This window comes from Rhinatrema bivittatum, chromosome 6 (genome assembly GCF_901001135.1).
Source record: "Rhinatrema bivittatum chromosome 6, aRhiBiv1.1, whole genome shotgun sequence".
NCBI classification, from domain to species: domain Eukaryota; kingdom Metazoa; phylum Chordata; class Amphibia; order Gymnophiona; family Rhinatrematidae; genus Rhinatrema; species Rhinatrema bivittatum.
In genome coordinates this window covers 343,507,909-343,526,019 of record NC_042620.1, presented here as the reverse complement: position 1 = coordinate 343,526,019, position 18,111 = coordinate 343,507,909, and the positions used below count along the sequence as shown (strand labels likewise).

Genomic DNA, 18,111 nt, shown 5'->3' with positions numbered 1-18,111 from the left:
GGGGGCGTGTTGGCAGCGTTTTGGGGGCGGATACGGGGGCGTGGTTACGGCCTGGGGCGGTCCGGGGCGTGGCCGCGCCCTCCGTACCCGCCCCCAGGTCGCGTCCCGGCGCGCAGGAGGCCTGCTGGCGCGCGGGGATTTACGCCTCCCAGAGGGAGGCGTAAATCTCCCGACAAAGGTAAGGGGGGGGGGCTTAGACAGGGCCGGGTGGGTGGGTTAGGTAGGGGAAGGGAGGGGAAGGTGAGGGGAGGGCAAAAGGAAGTTCCCTCCGAGGCCGCTCCGATTTCGGAGCGGCCTCGGAGGGAACGGGGGTAGGCTGCGCGGCTCGGCGCGCGCCGGCTATACAAAATCAATAGCCTTGCGCGCGCCGATCCAGCTTACTTTTGCTTGCGCCTGATGCGCCAGCAAAAGTAGGCCAATTCGCGCTATTTGAAAATCTACCCCATTGAGTTTAATAATTCTGTGACTATATTGGAAATTAAAATAGCTTCTGGTATATTACTATTTCTTAAATTTTACATTACAGTGCACTTTATATTAAAGTTAGACAACTAACTTTGAGTTAGTTTGCTTTGTTTGGAAAATATCCGTGTAATAAATAGACATTGGATCCAAAATACTGTGCCACAATGTTACTGATTTTTCTGATGGAGTCCCCTGACTTGCCCTAAAATTAAAAAAATAAATACCAGATGGCATGTGGTTTTTCTTAGCAATTATTTAAAAAGGTGGATATTTTAATAAAATACATGTGAAAGTATTGTTGTCAAATAAAGAAAACACAGCCTTTAATTGAGACAAGGTACGCAACTCCATTTTTTCTGTGCAGATACCACAGATGCCAAGGATGCCACCATGGATGTTTTACGGAAGCGGATAGAGTGCCTTTGAGGTTTGTGGTTCTGGGAAGGCTCTTGTGGCGGAATCTGAAGGATCCTCTCAGAAGGCTTTCGTGGCGGAATCAAAACTGTTTTACATTCAGGTGAATGAGTCTTAGTGCTTGAATTAGTGGAAGTCTCAAAATAATCTCTGGATGGAGGTCCTACAGGGCTGCCTCTTAACCCATTTCCTTCTTCTTGTGCGTCAAATGATGTCCTGCGTGGTCTTTCAGACAATAAAGACGTCTCCGCTGATTCAATGCTAGAGTTAGAGGAAGAACGGAATGAATCCAGTAGAGGAGATATTTTCTCAGCAGGCAGAATAAAAAATTGTCTATCAGGGTCTTCTGTACTGGAAATCCTAAATATAAACATTTAAAATGTATAAGTATTTTATTTTTCAAGTAGTATCACAGGTATGTTTGACTCCAAGAAGCACTATTCATTGTTTTATCAAAAGAAATTCTGTATTCATTTTATAAGTTTAGTTTATTTAATACTTTTATTCAAAGCACTTTTATAAAAGTCATAGCAACTGAAATAAGAAGGAAATGGAATGACTAAATTGAAAAAAGAGAAATCAGGAAAATATATAATCATGGAATTTGGGCAGACTGGAGTTGAGTCTTGAGACTCATTTAGATTTACCCATGGAATAGAATGAGTAAATATAAATCAGTTATTTACTCTTTCAAAAATACAAAGATTAGGAGACACTCCATGAAGTTTGTAACTAGTACATTCAAAACAAATCGGAGACAATTATTTTTAACTCAAAGCACAATTAAGCTCTGGAATTCATTGCCAGAGGATGTAGTTAGTGTATCTAAAAGGTTTAGACATGTTCCTGGAGAAGAAATCCATAAACTGTTATTAACCAAGTAGGACTTATAGAATAGCCATTACTTAGCACTGCACAACAACAACATGGGATCTGTTTACTATTTGGGATCTTGCCAAGTACTTGTGACCTGAACTGGCCACTGCTGGAAACAGGATATGGGCTTGATGGACCCTTGATCTGACCGAGTATGGCATGTTCTTATGTTCTTAATCAAATTAAATGACTATATGGAATGGGCCTTGATTAAAAAGAAGAAACTGCTGAGAAACTGGGGTGTGACAGATAGATCATAACAGAGAATATACCAAAAAAAAAAAAAGAGGATATGGGCCTGGGAACATTTGGAAAGTAGATCCCTAGACTCGGGATATAAGAACATAAGAACATAAGAAAATGCCATACTGGGTCAGACCAAGGGTCCATCAAGCCCAGCATCCTGTTTCCAACAGTGGCCAATCCAGGCCATAAGAACCTGGCAAGTACCCAAAAACTAAGTCTATTCTATGTAACCATTGCTAATGGCAGTGGCTATTCTCTAAGTGAACTTAATAGCAGATAATGGACTTCTCCTCCAAGAACTTATCCAATCCTTTTTTAAACACAGCTATACTAACTGCACTAACCACATCCTCTGGCAACAAATTCCAGAGTTTAATTGTGCGTTGAGTAAAAAAGAACTTTCTCCGATTAGTTTTAAATGAGCCCCATGCTAACTTCATGGAGTGCCCCCTAGTCTTTCTACTATCCGAAAGAGTAAATAACCGATTCACATCTACCCGTTCTAGACCTCTCATGATTTTAAACACCTCTATCATATCCCCCCTCAGTCGTCTCTTCTCCAAGCTGAAAAGTCCTAATCTCTTTAGTCTTTCCTCATAGGGGAGCTGTTCCATTCCCCTTATCATTTTGGTTGCCCTTCTCTGTACCTTCTCCATCGCAATTATATCTTTTTTGAGATGTGGCGACCAGAATTGTACACAGTATTCAAGGTGCGGTCTCACCATGGAGCGATACAGAGGCCTTGGCCTTTGGGAGGAGGGTTTGAGTGTTTTGGCAAGGCCCTGGCTAGGCCTGGCTCAGCCCAGCCAGGCAGGTCTGTGGTTGTCTTTGCAAGGCAAGAGAGAGGGTTGAAGGAACTCTGGGAGGTCCATTTTTTATTTGTTTTGGAGGTGTTTTTTGTTTTTTCAATGCCTTTTTTTTGTCAGGAAATTACCCAAACCCCCCAAAAACATTAAACAAACTGAAAAAATGATCTCCTCCCATAAAAAAACAAACAAAAAACCCCCAAGTGAAAGTGTTTGCTCTGCATATCCCAACCAGGAAATGGAGAGGACAATCTGAAAGTGTTCACACCAAACATTTGAAGAAGAGGCCTATTTTTTCTTGAAAGCACAATGTGCATCCCAATTGGTATCACAATCTGCCAAGAATTCAGTTTTCGCCACACCAATATAGCTTTTAGAATTCTGCACTATAATACCTGATTCCAAAGTTATGCCAGTAAACAGAAAGGCCAGAAAGCTAATACATTTTCTTCTGGCAAGTCTGTGTGTCTGAACCTGGGACCTACCATTGGAAAGGCTGCCATTTACAGAACTTCACTGGAATAGGCTCTGAGGCCAAGAGATGCTCACATGCTCCACCCGTGTCCTTGCTTGCAGCAGTTGCTGATTCAGACTCTTCTGCTGCTCCCCATTAGTCTTTGGGTTGAAGAGTTGACCTAGCACCAGGGGCTGGGACCAACTCCACTCCAGCAGCTGTTAGATGCTCTCATCTAATGGGGACTGGTTTGCAGCTCCTCTTTCCCAACTGTAGCGTCTGCCAATGTAGACTCATCAGCTCTGCCCCATGGAAAGAAGAGCTGACCTAACAGTGAGGAAAGATCTTCCCTTTGGGAATTATGAGGGAAGTATGAGGGCTTGGGGTTTTTTTGGTGATTCTCTTTAGATTTTGGTGCTGTATTGGGTCATTTAAGCTTCCCCAGAAAGTAGGTTATAATATACATATGCTTTTCTCACCTAGATTAACTTCTGTTTGGGAAGTTAGTCTCCCCCAGTGGTGAAAGGTTTTTTTGTGTTCTGTTTTTGGTTAGATAGAAATGAATACGCATTAGGATTTTTAGATATGATTTTAGATATGATTTTATAGAATGATTTTGTTATTTATTGTTTTTCTATTGTTTCATGTATTTTCTGTTGTTGTTATTCTAATGATGTATTGAACTGTATTGTTTAGTCTTGATCTATTGTAAGCTACTTTAAGAAATCTTTGACTGAAAAGGCAGGGTTCAAGACTAGAAGTGAAATAGAAACCAGGGATTGAAAGTACGCAAGACTAATGCTGTGAATGTCAGAACATGTAAGGAGTAGGATTTTAAAGTAGAGTGGGGTGGTCAACTCTGGTTCTCAAGAGCTACAAACAGGCTTGGTTTTCAGGAAATCCATAATGAATGTGGATAAGATATATCTGTATACAATAGATAGGGTGCATGCAAATCTATCTCATGCATATTCATTTTGAATATCCTGAAAACCAGACCTGCTTGTGGCTCTTGAGGACCAGAAATGGCTACCCCTGAAGAGAATTCTGAATGCAGCCAATGTAATTCTCAGAGTTATCATGTATAGCAGAGGTGAGCACATCCAGAGATCAAAGGCCCCTAACTGTTCAGATTTTCAATATAACCTTAGGGGCAGATTTTCAAAGGGTTACGGGCGTAACCCCGAAAACCTGCTCCTGTGCGCACCGAGCCTATTTTGCATAGGCTCGGTGGCGCGGGCAAGCCCCGGGAAGCGCGTATGTCCCAGGGCATTGAAAAAGGGGCGGAAAGGGGGCGGGGCGTGGGCATGGCGCCGATCCAGGGGCAGGACCGAGGCCTCCGGCACAGCGGCTGTGCCGGGAGATGGTGCGCCGGCAGCCAGCCGGCATGCACAAGATACGCCTGCCAGAGGCGTAAAACTGAAAACAAGGTGGGGGAGGATTTAGGTACGGCTGGGGGGTGGGTTAGATAGGGGAAGGGAGGGGAAGGTAGGGGGGAGTGGAAGAAAAGTTCCCTCCGAGGCCGCTCCGGAGCTCGGAGCGGCCTTGGAGGGAACGGGGAAAGCCATCGGGCCTCCGCTAGGGCTCGGCGCGCGCAAGGTGCACAAGTGTGCGCCCCCTTGTGGGCACCGACCCCAGATTTTATAACATGCGTTAGGGTTCATTGACCAGAATTACCCAGTCCTGACGTATAGGAGGGGTGCATTTAGAGGAACATGTTGTAAACTTTCAAAATATCTATAAAGGAAAATGAGAGTCTAGAAGGTTAACAAACAGGAAATCACAAAACTCATGAGTTGATTAATAATCAGATAAAGGATTCAGTGATATGTATGGTAGGAAATGTTTGCATGAATGAGAGGCTCCAAAGGTTCATATGGCAAGGCTTGACTCAGGGTAATGTCTCTGAATGGGTTCATTTTGCACAGACCTTGACAGAAAACAACCTCACTCATAAGCCAGGGTATGTTGAGGAATGCATAATCTCAGTCTTTTAAATTTACTGCTAATGACCTCAAGCTATAACCATATGAAATACATGGGGCTCAAATGAAAAAGCAGGGTGGAATTGTAAGTCACTTAGTATATCTAGTTAGCTATGATAAGCATTTATCACACAAAAAATACTCTTAACTGTGTGCCTAGTGTGCCTAGTGTGGTAATATTGAGCAATATTATACATATCTCACTTTATATTTTCAATGTAATGTGGGTATGGTAATGAGCTGCTTTGCATTCATAAGCAATGCAAAGCAGCTCATTAATAGCTAATTCAATGTAAGTACCTCAAGCCATGTTGATTTCCAGAAAGTTAGCTGCAACTCAGGAATTGTAGCCAACTTTCAGTTAGCGCATTGGGTTGCTAATGCAAATGGACTGAAAATGAAAGGGCTACAATAGCTCTAAGAACTAGGAGTGTGCAGGGAAAAAAAATGTATTTTCATTTTTTTGGTTTGTTTTCTTCCAACGAATTTTGGTTCGTGAAATGTTTGATTTATTTCATTCGTGTGATAAAAAAATAAATCAAACATTAAAAAAAAAATAAAAAATGGCCCCTAGGCCCGGGCCAAAGCCTTGGTCTATGCTGGAGCACAGGCCCAGGCTTGACCCCACGGCCCTGCCTGAAGTCCAGGTTCTGATGCTGGGGTCTCAACACAGACTGAGGCTTGATGAGGGGCCCGGCTTGGAGGCTGGATCCTGACACCTTGGCCTCGGCCTTATGTAGGCCAGGGCTATGGTAGGTCACCATAACCTTGGCCTTGGCCTATGAAGTCTGACTGCTTGGCTTCAGCATAGGCCTGAGCCTGGGCCCAGTTACAATGCTACAAACCAGCCTGGAGGCCAGGTCCAATACTGGAGCCTTGACCCAGACCCAGGATCGATGCCTGGACCTCAGGCTAGGCTGGAGCCTGGACCCAGGCCTAATGCGAGGGCCTGGCCAAGAGGCCAGGTTCCAACATTTGGGCCTCAGCCTAGGGTCAAGCCCAGGTCCAGAGGCCAGGCCTCAGAGCAGGCAATGCCATACATCAAAATGGCACACTCCACTACGGTCCCATTGGATGGTTTCAATTGAAGAAGAAAAGAATTCAGATGCGTTGGGGCTGCTCTGGGGCCTGAGCTCCAGGCCTGGACCTGACCCTATGCTGAGGCCCAGTCATCAGGACCCAGCCTCCAGTTTAGACACTGGCGGTAGGAGAGGGTCCAGGCAGAGGTCTCGGTGGTGGGACCTGGTTTCCAGGCCATGGCATCGGGCCTGGACATGGTCTCTGGCCTAGGCTGAGGCCCAAGCATCAGGATTAGGCCTTCTGCTTCCATGGTTACTTGACAAATCAGGTGAATTTGTACAGGGAGGGGCCTTGGGCCCCCTGAGTGAAACAAATTGGCCTTATTCATTACATTTTGTACATTCTTTTTAAACGAATGTACATCCTTACTAATTACACCCCTATCTAAATCCCTCCCGAGTACGGTAAAGGATATATGGTTGACAGATGGTGAAAGAGAGAAATATTTACTGTATGTGTGATCTGTGATGAAATGAGATGAATGATGAAAAATGAACTACCTGAAAATGAGTGTAATAAAATGAGAAGAGAGTTTAGGATTGCATCTATAGGAATCCAACTAATAATGGGAAGGTGGAGAGCAGAAAGAAGGCAAATACAATTGGAAAAAGAATCAGTCCAAGGGTTTGAAGAGATGCTGGAAGAACAGATTGGTTTACATTGTGAAAGTCAGACAAAGATCCTAAAAGCTAAAAGCGGGAGAAAATAAAACATGTTTAGCAGAGAATATGCAGTTAGATGAACTTGATGACATGCTGCTTCTTAGGGTGGGATGGACAAAAACAGATTGTAGCAGATCTAGCGGGAAAAAACAACATGGAAAATATACTTCTTTCATGACTGAAGGAAGGAGAGGGATATGAGGGCTTTTTAAGATCTAGGGGGACTAAGGACAGAATTGGAGGTGGATGTAAAAATTCCGTAGTTAGAGATTAAAAAGACTGTAAGTCATTCAGAGGGTGCAGCTTAAGAAGGGAATGAATTGGATGGGAAGTGCAAGTGGTGATGGGAGTGATGGTAGGGGGGCTAATCTTAAACTGCAGTTTATGGTTATTTACGGAAGTTTAGTTCTAAAGCTTGGAGGAAATCAATAGAAATAGAATGATTGCTTATTGAAAGGAGAGTTCCAAATAACATCAAGGGCCTGATTCACCAAGATCTCTTCCCATAGATGCAGAAGGGGGAGAAAAGGCTTAGTGAATCAGGCCCAGGCTACTATGCAGGGGAGTAGTCAGGATGCAGAGAATGAGAGAGGATGTTGTTTAGTAAGATGTTTCAGTGTACAAATGGATGTTCCATGAAAAATGTATGAATAAATGTTAAGTGACAGAAGAAAAGTACATAGTTGCTCTGTCTATCTCTTTCGGCTCATTTCTTTGTGAGATTTAATGTGAAAATGTACTGAAGCTAGAGACAGCTGAGATAGGTATTGATTTCTTCCATAAATTTTATTCGGTAAAAGCCCCATTATCCGGCACTTAACCAACTGGAAAGCTCAACTTACCGGCTTCTAGCAGCTGGGCTGCATTTTTTTTTTTTTTGCTTCTGCCAGAATGGTAATGAACATTACGGAGACAATTGGCTTTTCTCTGCATTCTCCTCTCCAGTATTATTATCCCTTCCCGTTTGTCCCCTGCATGCTGCTGCCTGGAGCATGAAGAAGAGGGATCTCGGACAGCCACCGACCCTTGTTCATGCCAGATAATGGGCTTTAATGGGATGTGGAATGTTCTTACTGAACCTAAACTCTCTGATTGGATGAAGTTTTCTAGAAATAGAAATAAATCTTGGCATTTATAGGCTAGTATGAATACTGGCTTGGGTTACAAATCTGATGATTCGCTGCTACCTCTCCATCATAGATTAGTGCCTATAAAGCATATATTAAGTTATTAGCCCTAATGAAGCAGCTTAAAATAAATCTTTTCAAAAAGTAAAGTACAAAATAAGTTGAGACCCTTCGAAAAATATTCATTTGATCATTTGTTTTTTTTTCCCCAAAAAAATTCCATTTTATTGTATCCCTGTAGGAAAATAATTATTCTTCCCTTTGCCTCCCTTGTTTCCTGATAAACTATAAGAATGGGTTATTAGGCCTGATTTAGTTAAGGTTTTCACCTACTCATTATCATGGAGAAAATGGGTCAGCCTCAGAAATTAAAGTTACTGCTATTTTTTTTTAAGATGAATGTTATCATTCAGCAATTTTGTATCATTTTGAACGTCAACGTCTAGTGAAGTCATTTATCGCACAACTTGTTTTTGGAATGTGTGGTGCAGTTATGTATTCCATAAATGACTAGGATTTGAAATAATAGTTGCTCATGCTGCAGAGCATAGACAAACAAAATGGGCTGGATTTTAAAAGGCTTACGAGCACAAGTTATGCACCCTTAAAAAAAACCCCTGCATGCGCCGAGCCTATTTTGCATAGGCTCGGCGGCGCGCGCAAGCCCCGAGACGCGCGTAAGTCCCGGGGCTTGCAAAAAGGGGCGGTCGGGGGCGTGGCCAGGGGGCGCGGTGTCGGCTTGGAGGCGTGTTTGGGGGTGTGGGGGCGGTCCAGGGGCGTGGCCGAGTGCCTCGACACAGCGGCCTGTGTTGGGACCTGCCGCGGCAGCAGACAGCCGGCGTGCATAAGTTACGACTGCCCGGAGGCAGGCGTAACTTCACGGATAAAGGTTAGTAGGGGGATTTAGGTAGGGCTGGGGGGTGGGCTAGATAGGGGAAGGGAGGGGAAGTGGAGGGAACGGGCAGCACGCGCAGGGCTCGGTGCCCGCAAGTTGCACAAAAGTGCACCCCCTTGCTCACGCCGACCCCGGATTTTATAAGATACGCGCGGCTACGTGCGTATCTTATAATATCCGGTGTACATTTGTTTGCGCCTGGTGCGTGAACAAAAATACGCGTGCATGCTGTTTTTAAAAATGTACCCCAATATGTGTAATTCTATTAAGAAACAGCTGAGTGGGGCAGGTCTAATAAATCCCATACTGACCTCTGGGAGATCCAGGTTCAAATTCCCTAGCCTGGCTCTGGGTTCGCAGACCGGCCTAGCTGTGGGAATGCTGCAGAGGCAGCCCACACAGCTCTTCACCCTTCCACCAGGGCACACATAGAGGTGAATTTTAAAAGCCCGACGGGCATTAATTAGCAGATATGCTAAGAAATAGGGCTTGCGTTGGCCGAGCAGATCTTAAAAGCCACAGAGATATCTCTCCCACAGCGCGCATATCTTGAAAGTTTTTTTAAAAAGGGGTGGGGGTGTGGTCCGGGAGGTGCATGGGCATTTCCGGGCCTGAACCAAAGATGTGCGGCATAAATTCTGATGCGACCCAGTATGCACCATAGCCCCCTGCCCCGTAACATTACTTCTGCTATGGATGCAGCGTAAGTTAAAAAAAATAAAGAAAACTAGGCAGATCTGTGGGGTTTTAAGGGTCGGGGTTAACTGGGGGGGAGTGAAGGCTATCAAACCAGAGGGTAGTTGGAGGACCTCTCTTTTAACTGGGTGAACTGGGGTGAACTGGGGACAAAGTGGTAAAACTTTTGAGCGACACAAAAAAGAGTCATCTATAAAAATCTAACCTGGTCAAGCGTCACGCGCCTAGCGTCACGCGCCGAAGGAGCGCGACAAAGGGGCCTGCCCCTTTGAGCGCCCCTTCGAGCAGCCCCTGCAGACAGCCCAGAAGGACATAGATGTGGCTCCCTGCACACTCGGACATCTCTAAGCATTACCACCGCACCGCTTTCTCGGAATGAACAGTGAAACTCCCGGATGACCAGCCCAAGCAACACCAGGCTAAACAAAAATTCCTTTCCCGTATTGAGGGATCCTTCCTCTAAATGTTTGATGGTTTCCACCAACTTCTCACATGACTATGATAATAGCTGGTTCGTCCATTATCCTCCTAACAGCAAGTAACCTAATTGGTTATTTTGAAACCAATGTGAACCCTCATAAGTCACCTAACCCTTCCCTATGTGTAGAGAAACGTACGCTGTAACTTACCATATTCCATCTGTACTTTATTCTTTCAGAAAACGCTAACCACATCCTGCCACGATAGTACCCTATCCATCGCCTTACATCTCCTCCTTATCAGACCACTGAAAGGAGCTTGAATCTTAACCGCTACCCATAGCACAAGCACCCTCTACCCTTTCAACGACCCACCTCCCCCCTCCTGAAATGTGTCTCCCCACTATACCCATCATACACTACCCCATGCGAAGGATTGTCCACCCAACACACAATCACACCCTCACACAACATAAATCACTAGTGCCCATCATGATCACACCCCTCACACAACTATTGGGTCTGGCCACCCTAGCCATCACCCTCTGCAACGCCCAATCAATCATAAAGAAAGCACCAATCCTACAAGACCTACTCACAGACACCAGCCCTGATATCTGTGCCATTACTGAATCATGGCTAAAGAACTCAGACCAGGTCTTCATCAACCAACTCCCAACACAGACATACGACATCTTCTCCATCCCTAGGCCCAAAAATAAAAGAGGAGGTGGCATTCTCCTTGCCGCCAAGAAATACCTGCACCTCAAACTACAGACCAACTCCCCCTCCCCCCCGAGACTCGAGATTGGGCTCTTTAAATCTAAAACCCTGCAGGTCTGCCTCATCTACGCCCCCCCCGGCATTCTGGAACAGGACCCGTCCCCCCTCATTGAATACATTACTAACAATATAAAGCCAGACACCCCAGCAGTAATACTCGGAGATTTCAACCTCCACGTAGACATCCACCCCCTCACCACATCCTGCGAAACCCTACTTGTCTCTCTCAAAGCCCTGGGCTTTAAACAGCTCATCACCAATCCCACACACAAAGCTGGGCACACACTCGACCTCCTTTTTGCTAATACTAGCTTCTCTACACCCCATGCACCAATCACCACACCCATCCCCTGGTCCGACCATTGCCTCATCAACGCCCAGCTCAACATCAACACCAACATAAATGCCTCCAACACCAAATCACACAAAAAGACAATTTCCTACCATAGACCATGCTCCTCAGAAGAACTCTCCCAAGCCTTCAATAACGTAAGTGAAAACCTCGACCTCACCAACCCAGATAATGCTCTCCTGTCATGGGATAAGCTTACTGCTGACATAGCCAACAACATCTGCCCCACCATCCACAAAGTAATAAACCCCAACCAAACAGAAAGAAAACCATGGTACACCTGTGAACTCAAAAAATTAAAACAAGACCTTAGAGCCAAAGAACGCTCCTGGCGAAAACAACCCACCCCCACACTCAAAGTAGCCTACAAACACACCCTACACCTATACCGACAAGCAACACTCCACGCCAAACGTGACTTCTATGCAGCAAAAATTCACAGCTACAAATTCAACCCTACCACCCTATTCTCCTATGTAGCAGAACTCACAAAGTCCACCACTCCTTCCCCCCAGGAAGATAATAGCATAGAGAAATGCAATAAACTAGCAGATCACTTTAAAAACAAAATCACCAACATTCTCAATCGTCTCCCCCCCAAACCCACTCACATCGACCTCCCACCCACCACCAACAACATTAACCTCACATCCCTTGATCTCACCACTACGATGGAAGTCAACGCCATCCTAAAAAAGATGCGGCCAGCCACCCACATCGCCGACAACATCCCATCTAAACTCCTCCTCACTATCCCTTCCGTCATAGCAAGACCGTTAGCGGATATCATAAACTGCTCCCTTACCTTCGGGACGGTTCCCGACCCGCTTAAACTCGCCATCGTAAAGCCCCTACTAAAAAAGCCCACCCTCGACCAAAATGATCCAGCAAACTACAGGCCCATCTCCAACCTACCTTTTATTTCTAAAATTCTGGAGAAAGTGGTCAACACACAACTTACCGACTTCCTAGAAGATAACAATATCCTCCACCCCGCCCAGTACGGCTTTCGCAAAAACCGAAGCACGGAAAAGCTCCTACTTGCAATAACAGACACCATCCTAAAAGGCATGGACCACGGCCAATCATACATTCTAGCCCTCTTAGATATCTCAGCAGCTTTTGATACGGTGAACCACAAAATCTTAATATCACGCTTAGCAGAGATAGGCATCTCTAACACAGCCCTATCATGGTTCTCCTCCTACCTTGACCACAGAAAGTACTTAGTCAAACTTGATAAATCCAAATCCACACACATTCCTCTTTCACAAGGCGTACCCCAGGGCTCCTCCCTTTCCTCCACCCTCTTTAACATCTACCTTCTCCCTCTTTGCCACTTATTATCCAAACTGGGACTAAAATTCTTCTTGTACGCTGACGACGTACAAATACTTATCCCCATCCAAAACTCCCTCAACGAAACCCTGCACTTCTGGGAGACATGCCTCACATCTATCAACGCCCTCCTTTCCAACCTACACCTTGCACTCAATACTTCAAAAACTGAAATCCTAATTATTACTAATCAACCCAGCTTATCCATTCACCAACTGCAACAGAACACTTCACAAAATCTCACACCTCCGGCCACTGTCAGAGATCTAGGAGTTCTCTTAGATACACAACTTAGCTTCAAATCCCACATCAAATCACTCCTAAAAGGGGGCTTCTATAAACTCCAAACCCTCAAAAAACTTAAGCCTCTCCTCCACGCACATGACTTCCGTACCGTTATGCAAACCACTATACTATCAAAACTTGACTATTGCAACTCACTGCTAATAGGCCTTCCAGCTTCCACAATCAAACCCCTCCAAATCTTACAAAATGCCATGGCTCGCATCCTTACAAACTCAAGAAAGACTGATCATATTACTCCCATATTACAAAACCTCCACTGGCTACCAATCACCTATCGCTCTCAATACAAAACACTTACTATCATACATAACACGCTATATAAAAATAACTCCCCCTGGATCGAAGATATGCCACACTTCCACCAGGCCAACCGTCCTACCAGAAACTCCCTTGCGGGCACCCTCCACACCCCTTCACTCAAAATTGCTCACCTCACAAACACCAGAGCGAGAGCCTTCTCCATCGCCGGCCCCACCCTTTGGAACTCCCTCCCCACCGAGCTCCGACTAGAACCTTCACTTAATCAATTCAAAAAAGGAATCAAGACCTGGTTATTTAAACAGGCCTATCCCAACGCCTCTCAACCCTAGCATTTGACTTCTCCTCAACACTCATTATTTCCCTCTCCCTAGTACAGTGTCCCCCCGCCCCCCTACACACCCTCCCTCCCTCACCACCCCATCCATTTTATGGCTTCCTGATATTCAGTCACCACCTCTCCTTCCCATCGCCACCACCTGCCCCCTTGTACAGTTCCTACCCCACCCCGCCTCCCCTATGCGCTTCATCCCCCACCCCGCGCTACCCCCCCCTCTGTCGCCTCTTGTATATAATTAATTTATGTCTAACCTGGTTAACCACATGTAATCTCATTTAATAACTGTGGCGCCCGTTGGCTCTACAGTAAAGTTGTCACCTTTTAACTTCCTATCCTTCCTCCATCTATCATTGTAATTTCCTTTCTCAGTTGTCTGTAAACCGACATGATGTTTTTTTTTTTACGAATGCCGGTATATAAAAGTTATAAATAAATAAAAATAAATAAAACTGGAACTGGCATTAGCACACACCCCTTTCATAATTCTCTGATTTCCACAGTAGAAGTTGGATTTATGCGCACATGCATGCACCCGCTTACAATCTGGTGCACACGTGTGCGCAGCCAGGCTGTTTTATAACAGGCGTGCGAGTGCGCGCATATGTTATAAAATGATCGCGTACCTGGGCCTGTGTATGTGGGAAAAAGTGTGCACAGGCGCTGGTTTGAAATTTACCATCATATTGTACAGGGTTGCAGAAGGATTGGTAGCTTGTGGTCCCTGGAGGCGCTAGATGGCAAGAGGAAAGGATCGCCAACTGTCTTCATTTTTTCAGGATAGATTCATCCTTTCCCAGTTTTGCCACATTGCATGCATGGACTCATAGCTCCAATTTTGCTATTAAAAAAACAATTATGAATACATGAAAAGCAGGACGACAAATTCCACCCTGTCCTGAAAACAACGGAGCTTGTTAGCTACCTTAGGGAGTAGGGTTGCCAACTGGCTCTAGATTTTTTAGGACAGGCCGATCCAGTCCATGTTTTACCCTGCTGCCTGCATGGGTTTGTACTCTTGTTATTCTTAGGTAAACCGATAGAGGAAATAGAATTACAAGTCCATGCAGGGAGCGGGGTACAAAACAGGACTAGAGCAACTCATCCTGAAAATCTGGAGCCAGCTGGCAACCCTATGAAAAATGGGGGGCAATCACTTGGGTATTTGTGAATGAAGGCTCAAGATACTGGAGCCCTAGTAGATGACAGAGCCAATTGGGCTGGAAGAAAAGAAACACAAGAATATCTGAGTTCTTAAAGCAGTGGCTCAGAGAACTTGCCTTTTAAGGCTGGATACTTACCTTCCATTGTTCTTGGGTTGTTGAGAGACCACACAGAAGAGAACCGCCAGCAGGATAAATATCATCATCAAAGATGACGTCATAGCTGCCACCACCAATTTTTTCCTCACTTCTATTTCTTCTGATAGCAATCTAACAGTTTTGTTGTCAGTCATTACTATGGATTCTAACCAGAAATGAATAAAATCAGTTGAAAAAGCAGGGTGAGGAGGTATCATACATGCTAAAGAAGTGTACCAGGGTCTATTCTTGCTCAGAAACAAGCAAAGGTTCTTTTCACCTGCAATCACTTAACGATACTGTACATACATATCTGCGAGAGTGTTTCTGTTCATATTTATGAAATGTATATATTTTATCCTATTTAATTAAATTATTCATTTATAAACATTATACGGTAGCTACAGTGGTGGACCAGCAGGCTCCATTCATGTAGATGGAGTCCTGGTTCTACTCTATTGCATGCATTGACTGGTAATTCTGATTTCCCTAAGAAAAGCAGAAACAAGGAGTGGTAATGTCACTTCCTTCTTTAAGCCATATTGTGTAATAAACCTTGTAGAGCAGCTATGTTTTATTGAAAAAATGAATTTACTAAAAAAAATCACTCCCTCTGTTAAAATCAGATCATGGTGTAATGTAAATATTAAGTTCCTGCCACAATGTTCAAGTCATACTGGTTGTTCTTATCCTTCTCTTTCTCTTACTATCATCAGTTCTTGCAGAGGCAAAGGAAAATCGGGCTGTTTTCTTTTTTCTCTAATATACCCACAAAAGTTACCAGCACTAACATTCCAAAGTTAGAATATTATGAAGGATTAAAATGCAGCTAAGACTGATTGAGTCATTTGGTTCTTAAGGCCAACAATTGTCTACTTCTAAATGCCCCAGAAACTCTGAAGAAAACATTGATTCTATGTCAGAGAGGACTTTATCTCACCGGATGGCTGCCTAAACAGCCAACAAAGTTGACTCAGTCAGTAAACCTTACTTCTAGCACTGGAGAGAGAGAGAAAGAGAAAAATGTAGCCTACACTACATAGTGCTTTTCATCATAAATCAATGGCATTCTCTCTCTTCCTTGCCCTCACATATCTAGAAAATAAAAAACAATATGGTAATATCCATAAAAAATGTTTTGTGGCAGGTGGTTCACAAATGATTCCCAACTAAAAAAAGTAAAGGTCAGTTTCAGGTGACTAATTTACAGCAGATGGCTGTCTAGCTTTTGGGAGCTGGATTCCCATCATTAGGTCAGAGAATTGCTTTAGAGCTGCGGTTCTCAAACTTTTCCCATTGGACACACTTGGCAGACCACTCTCATGTGTGACACTGCTCATTACAATCCATGGCACAGATTTTTAAAAAGGCCCCATATTACTTTTATTGTTGAGAATGACACAAGTGAAAGATAAGTACTCTCTCTGAACAGAAATTACATAAAGTAAACCTCCCCTATCAGATTAGCACCAGCTTCCAGGACTCAAACGGTAACCACCTTACCTAGGAAAAGGCACCAAGCCAGGCTGCTATAGAGCCCTACACAGAAACTACACGCCAGCAGAAAACCTCACCTGAATCACATGTTCTGACCCTCACCTAACAAAGAATAAAGAGACCATAAAGCATAACTAGAAGCATGCAGACAAAAACTGAATTGGAAACCGCAACAAGCCAGAGTCTCTGTATGCAGTGCAACAAGGGAAAAGAGAGACATCACCAGTCCTCATAAAACAAATCAAGAAATATAAAAGCAATAGCAGTAAAACCATACCAACAAAAAAACAGATTATTTCAAAACAGCCAACATTTATAGACACCAATAAAATATTTCAAAACAGCAGACACAAAGACCAATAATTAAAAATAATAAGGATACAAAAATGCTTTGGAGAATGCATACATGGAAACGTTCGATTTCCAGGTGCCCTGTATTGTTGTGAATTAGGAGGAGGAGGAGGTGGTGGTAGGGTTTTCTTGCAACTTTCTCTCACACAGACCCTCAATCACACACATGCTCTCTCTTACTTACGTAGGCTCTCAATCACACAATTTCACACCTGTTCTCTTTCTTATTTATATACCCAGGCTCTTAATCATACATGCACATGCTCTCTCTCAATTCCACATACAGGTTCTCAATCACACACTTGCTGTCTCTCACACGAAGGATCTCAATCACATACACATACTCTCTTTCACACAAACAGGGGTAGCTTTTAAAAGAAGCGCGCGTGGCATACATGTCCGCCCGAATTTATAACATGCGCGCGAGGACGCACACGTTATAAAATCCGGGGCCGGCGACCGCAAGGGGGTGCACAATTGTACACCTTGTGCATGCCGAGCCTCGCTGCCTTCCTCCATTCCCTCCCCCTAACCTAACCTTCCCACCCCTTCCCGTAACCTTTCCCCCCCTAGCCCTACTCTAACCCCCTCCAAAATGTTTATCCTACCTTTTGCGCTTGCCTCCGGGCAGGTGCAAGTTGCGTGCGCCTGCAGCATGCTGGCACGTGATCCTCCGACACAGGGGCGATGGCCGCTCTGTCTGAGGCCTCTGGCCCCGCCCCTGGACCGCCCCTTTTGTAAAGCCCTGGGACTTACACGCGTCCCAGGGTTTTACACGCATCGCCGGGCCTTTTTAAAATAGGTCCGGCGCGCGTAAGGCAGTTTACGCGTGTTACCTTTTTAAAATCCGGCCCACAGTCTCTCAATCACTCACATACATGCTGTCTCTTTCACACACACACATACACACACACACACACAGGGTCTCAAACACATGCTCGCTCACTCACTCTCTCTCTCTCTTCCCCCATCAAAGGACAACTAGCGGCAGCAGCAGCAGCCTCCTCCTCTTCCAGCCCTCACTGCCTCAAGAAAGGAGTCCCATTGGCTGCAGGGGCTGATGTTGCTCCGGGCCGTGCTGCTCTTCTCCTTTGGGCTGATGCTGCACGCACCTTACTTAGCATGGTCTCTTCTTCCTGCACGTGCGGTGGTCGCTGCTCACCACTTCCTCTTCCCGGCTGGGGGGGGGGGCAGGAAGAAGAGAGCATGCTGCGAGTGCCACCGACTCCAGCTCTCCTGCCGCATTCTGCCCGGGGCTATCAGCCTTTCAAGCCCGGACAAAGGAAGAGTTGCCATCTCGCTGGGGCAGGGGGAGCAGGTGGGCCAGCGGGGGACCGGGAAGTGTGGCGACACACTGGTTGAGAACTGCTGATCTAGACAGTAGAAATCTACTCGGCACTGTAGTACGTTAGGCCAATAAAAAGGTATTGTTTGTTGACCTATATTTCTGTGTTTGCCAATAG

General features: G+C 45.0%; 2 protein-coding genes across 5 annotated transcripts in view; one reads left to right on the top strand and one right to left on the bottom strand.

The window, feature by feature from the left end:
• Positions 1-735: 735 nt before the first annotated feature.
• LOC115094572 overlaps positions 736-18,111 on the bottom strand; it is a 56,431-nt gene continuing 39,055 nt past the window's right edge. For 3 of the 4 annotated variants that reach the window (XM_029607763.1, XM_029607764.1, XM_029607765.1), the window contains exons 6-7: positions 14,801-14,966; positions 736-1,239 (exon numbers count right to left, since the gene is read on the bottom strand). In XM_029607763.1, the coding sequence (XP_029463623.1) occupies positions 789-1,239; positions 14,801-14,966 (617 nt within the window). In that variant the 3' untranslated portion in view covers positions 736-788. The remainder of the gene's footprint in view (positions 1,240-14,800; positions 14,967-18,111) is intronic. The other variant, XM_029607766.1, reaches the window with a different exon arrangement.
• Positions 855-18,111, top strand: part of LOC115094573 — a 106,347-nt gene continuing 89,090 nt past the window's right edge. Inside the window, exon 1 of the mRNA XM_029607768.1 lies at positions 855-982. The gene's annotated coding sequence lies outside the window, so the exon portion shown is untranslated. The remainder of the gene's footprint in view (positions 983-18,111) is intronic.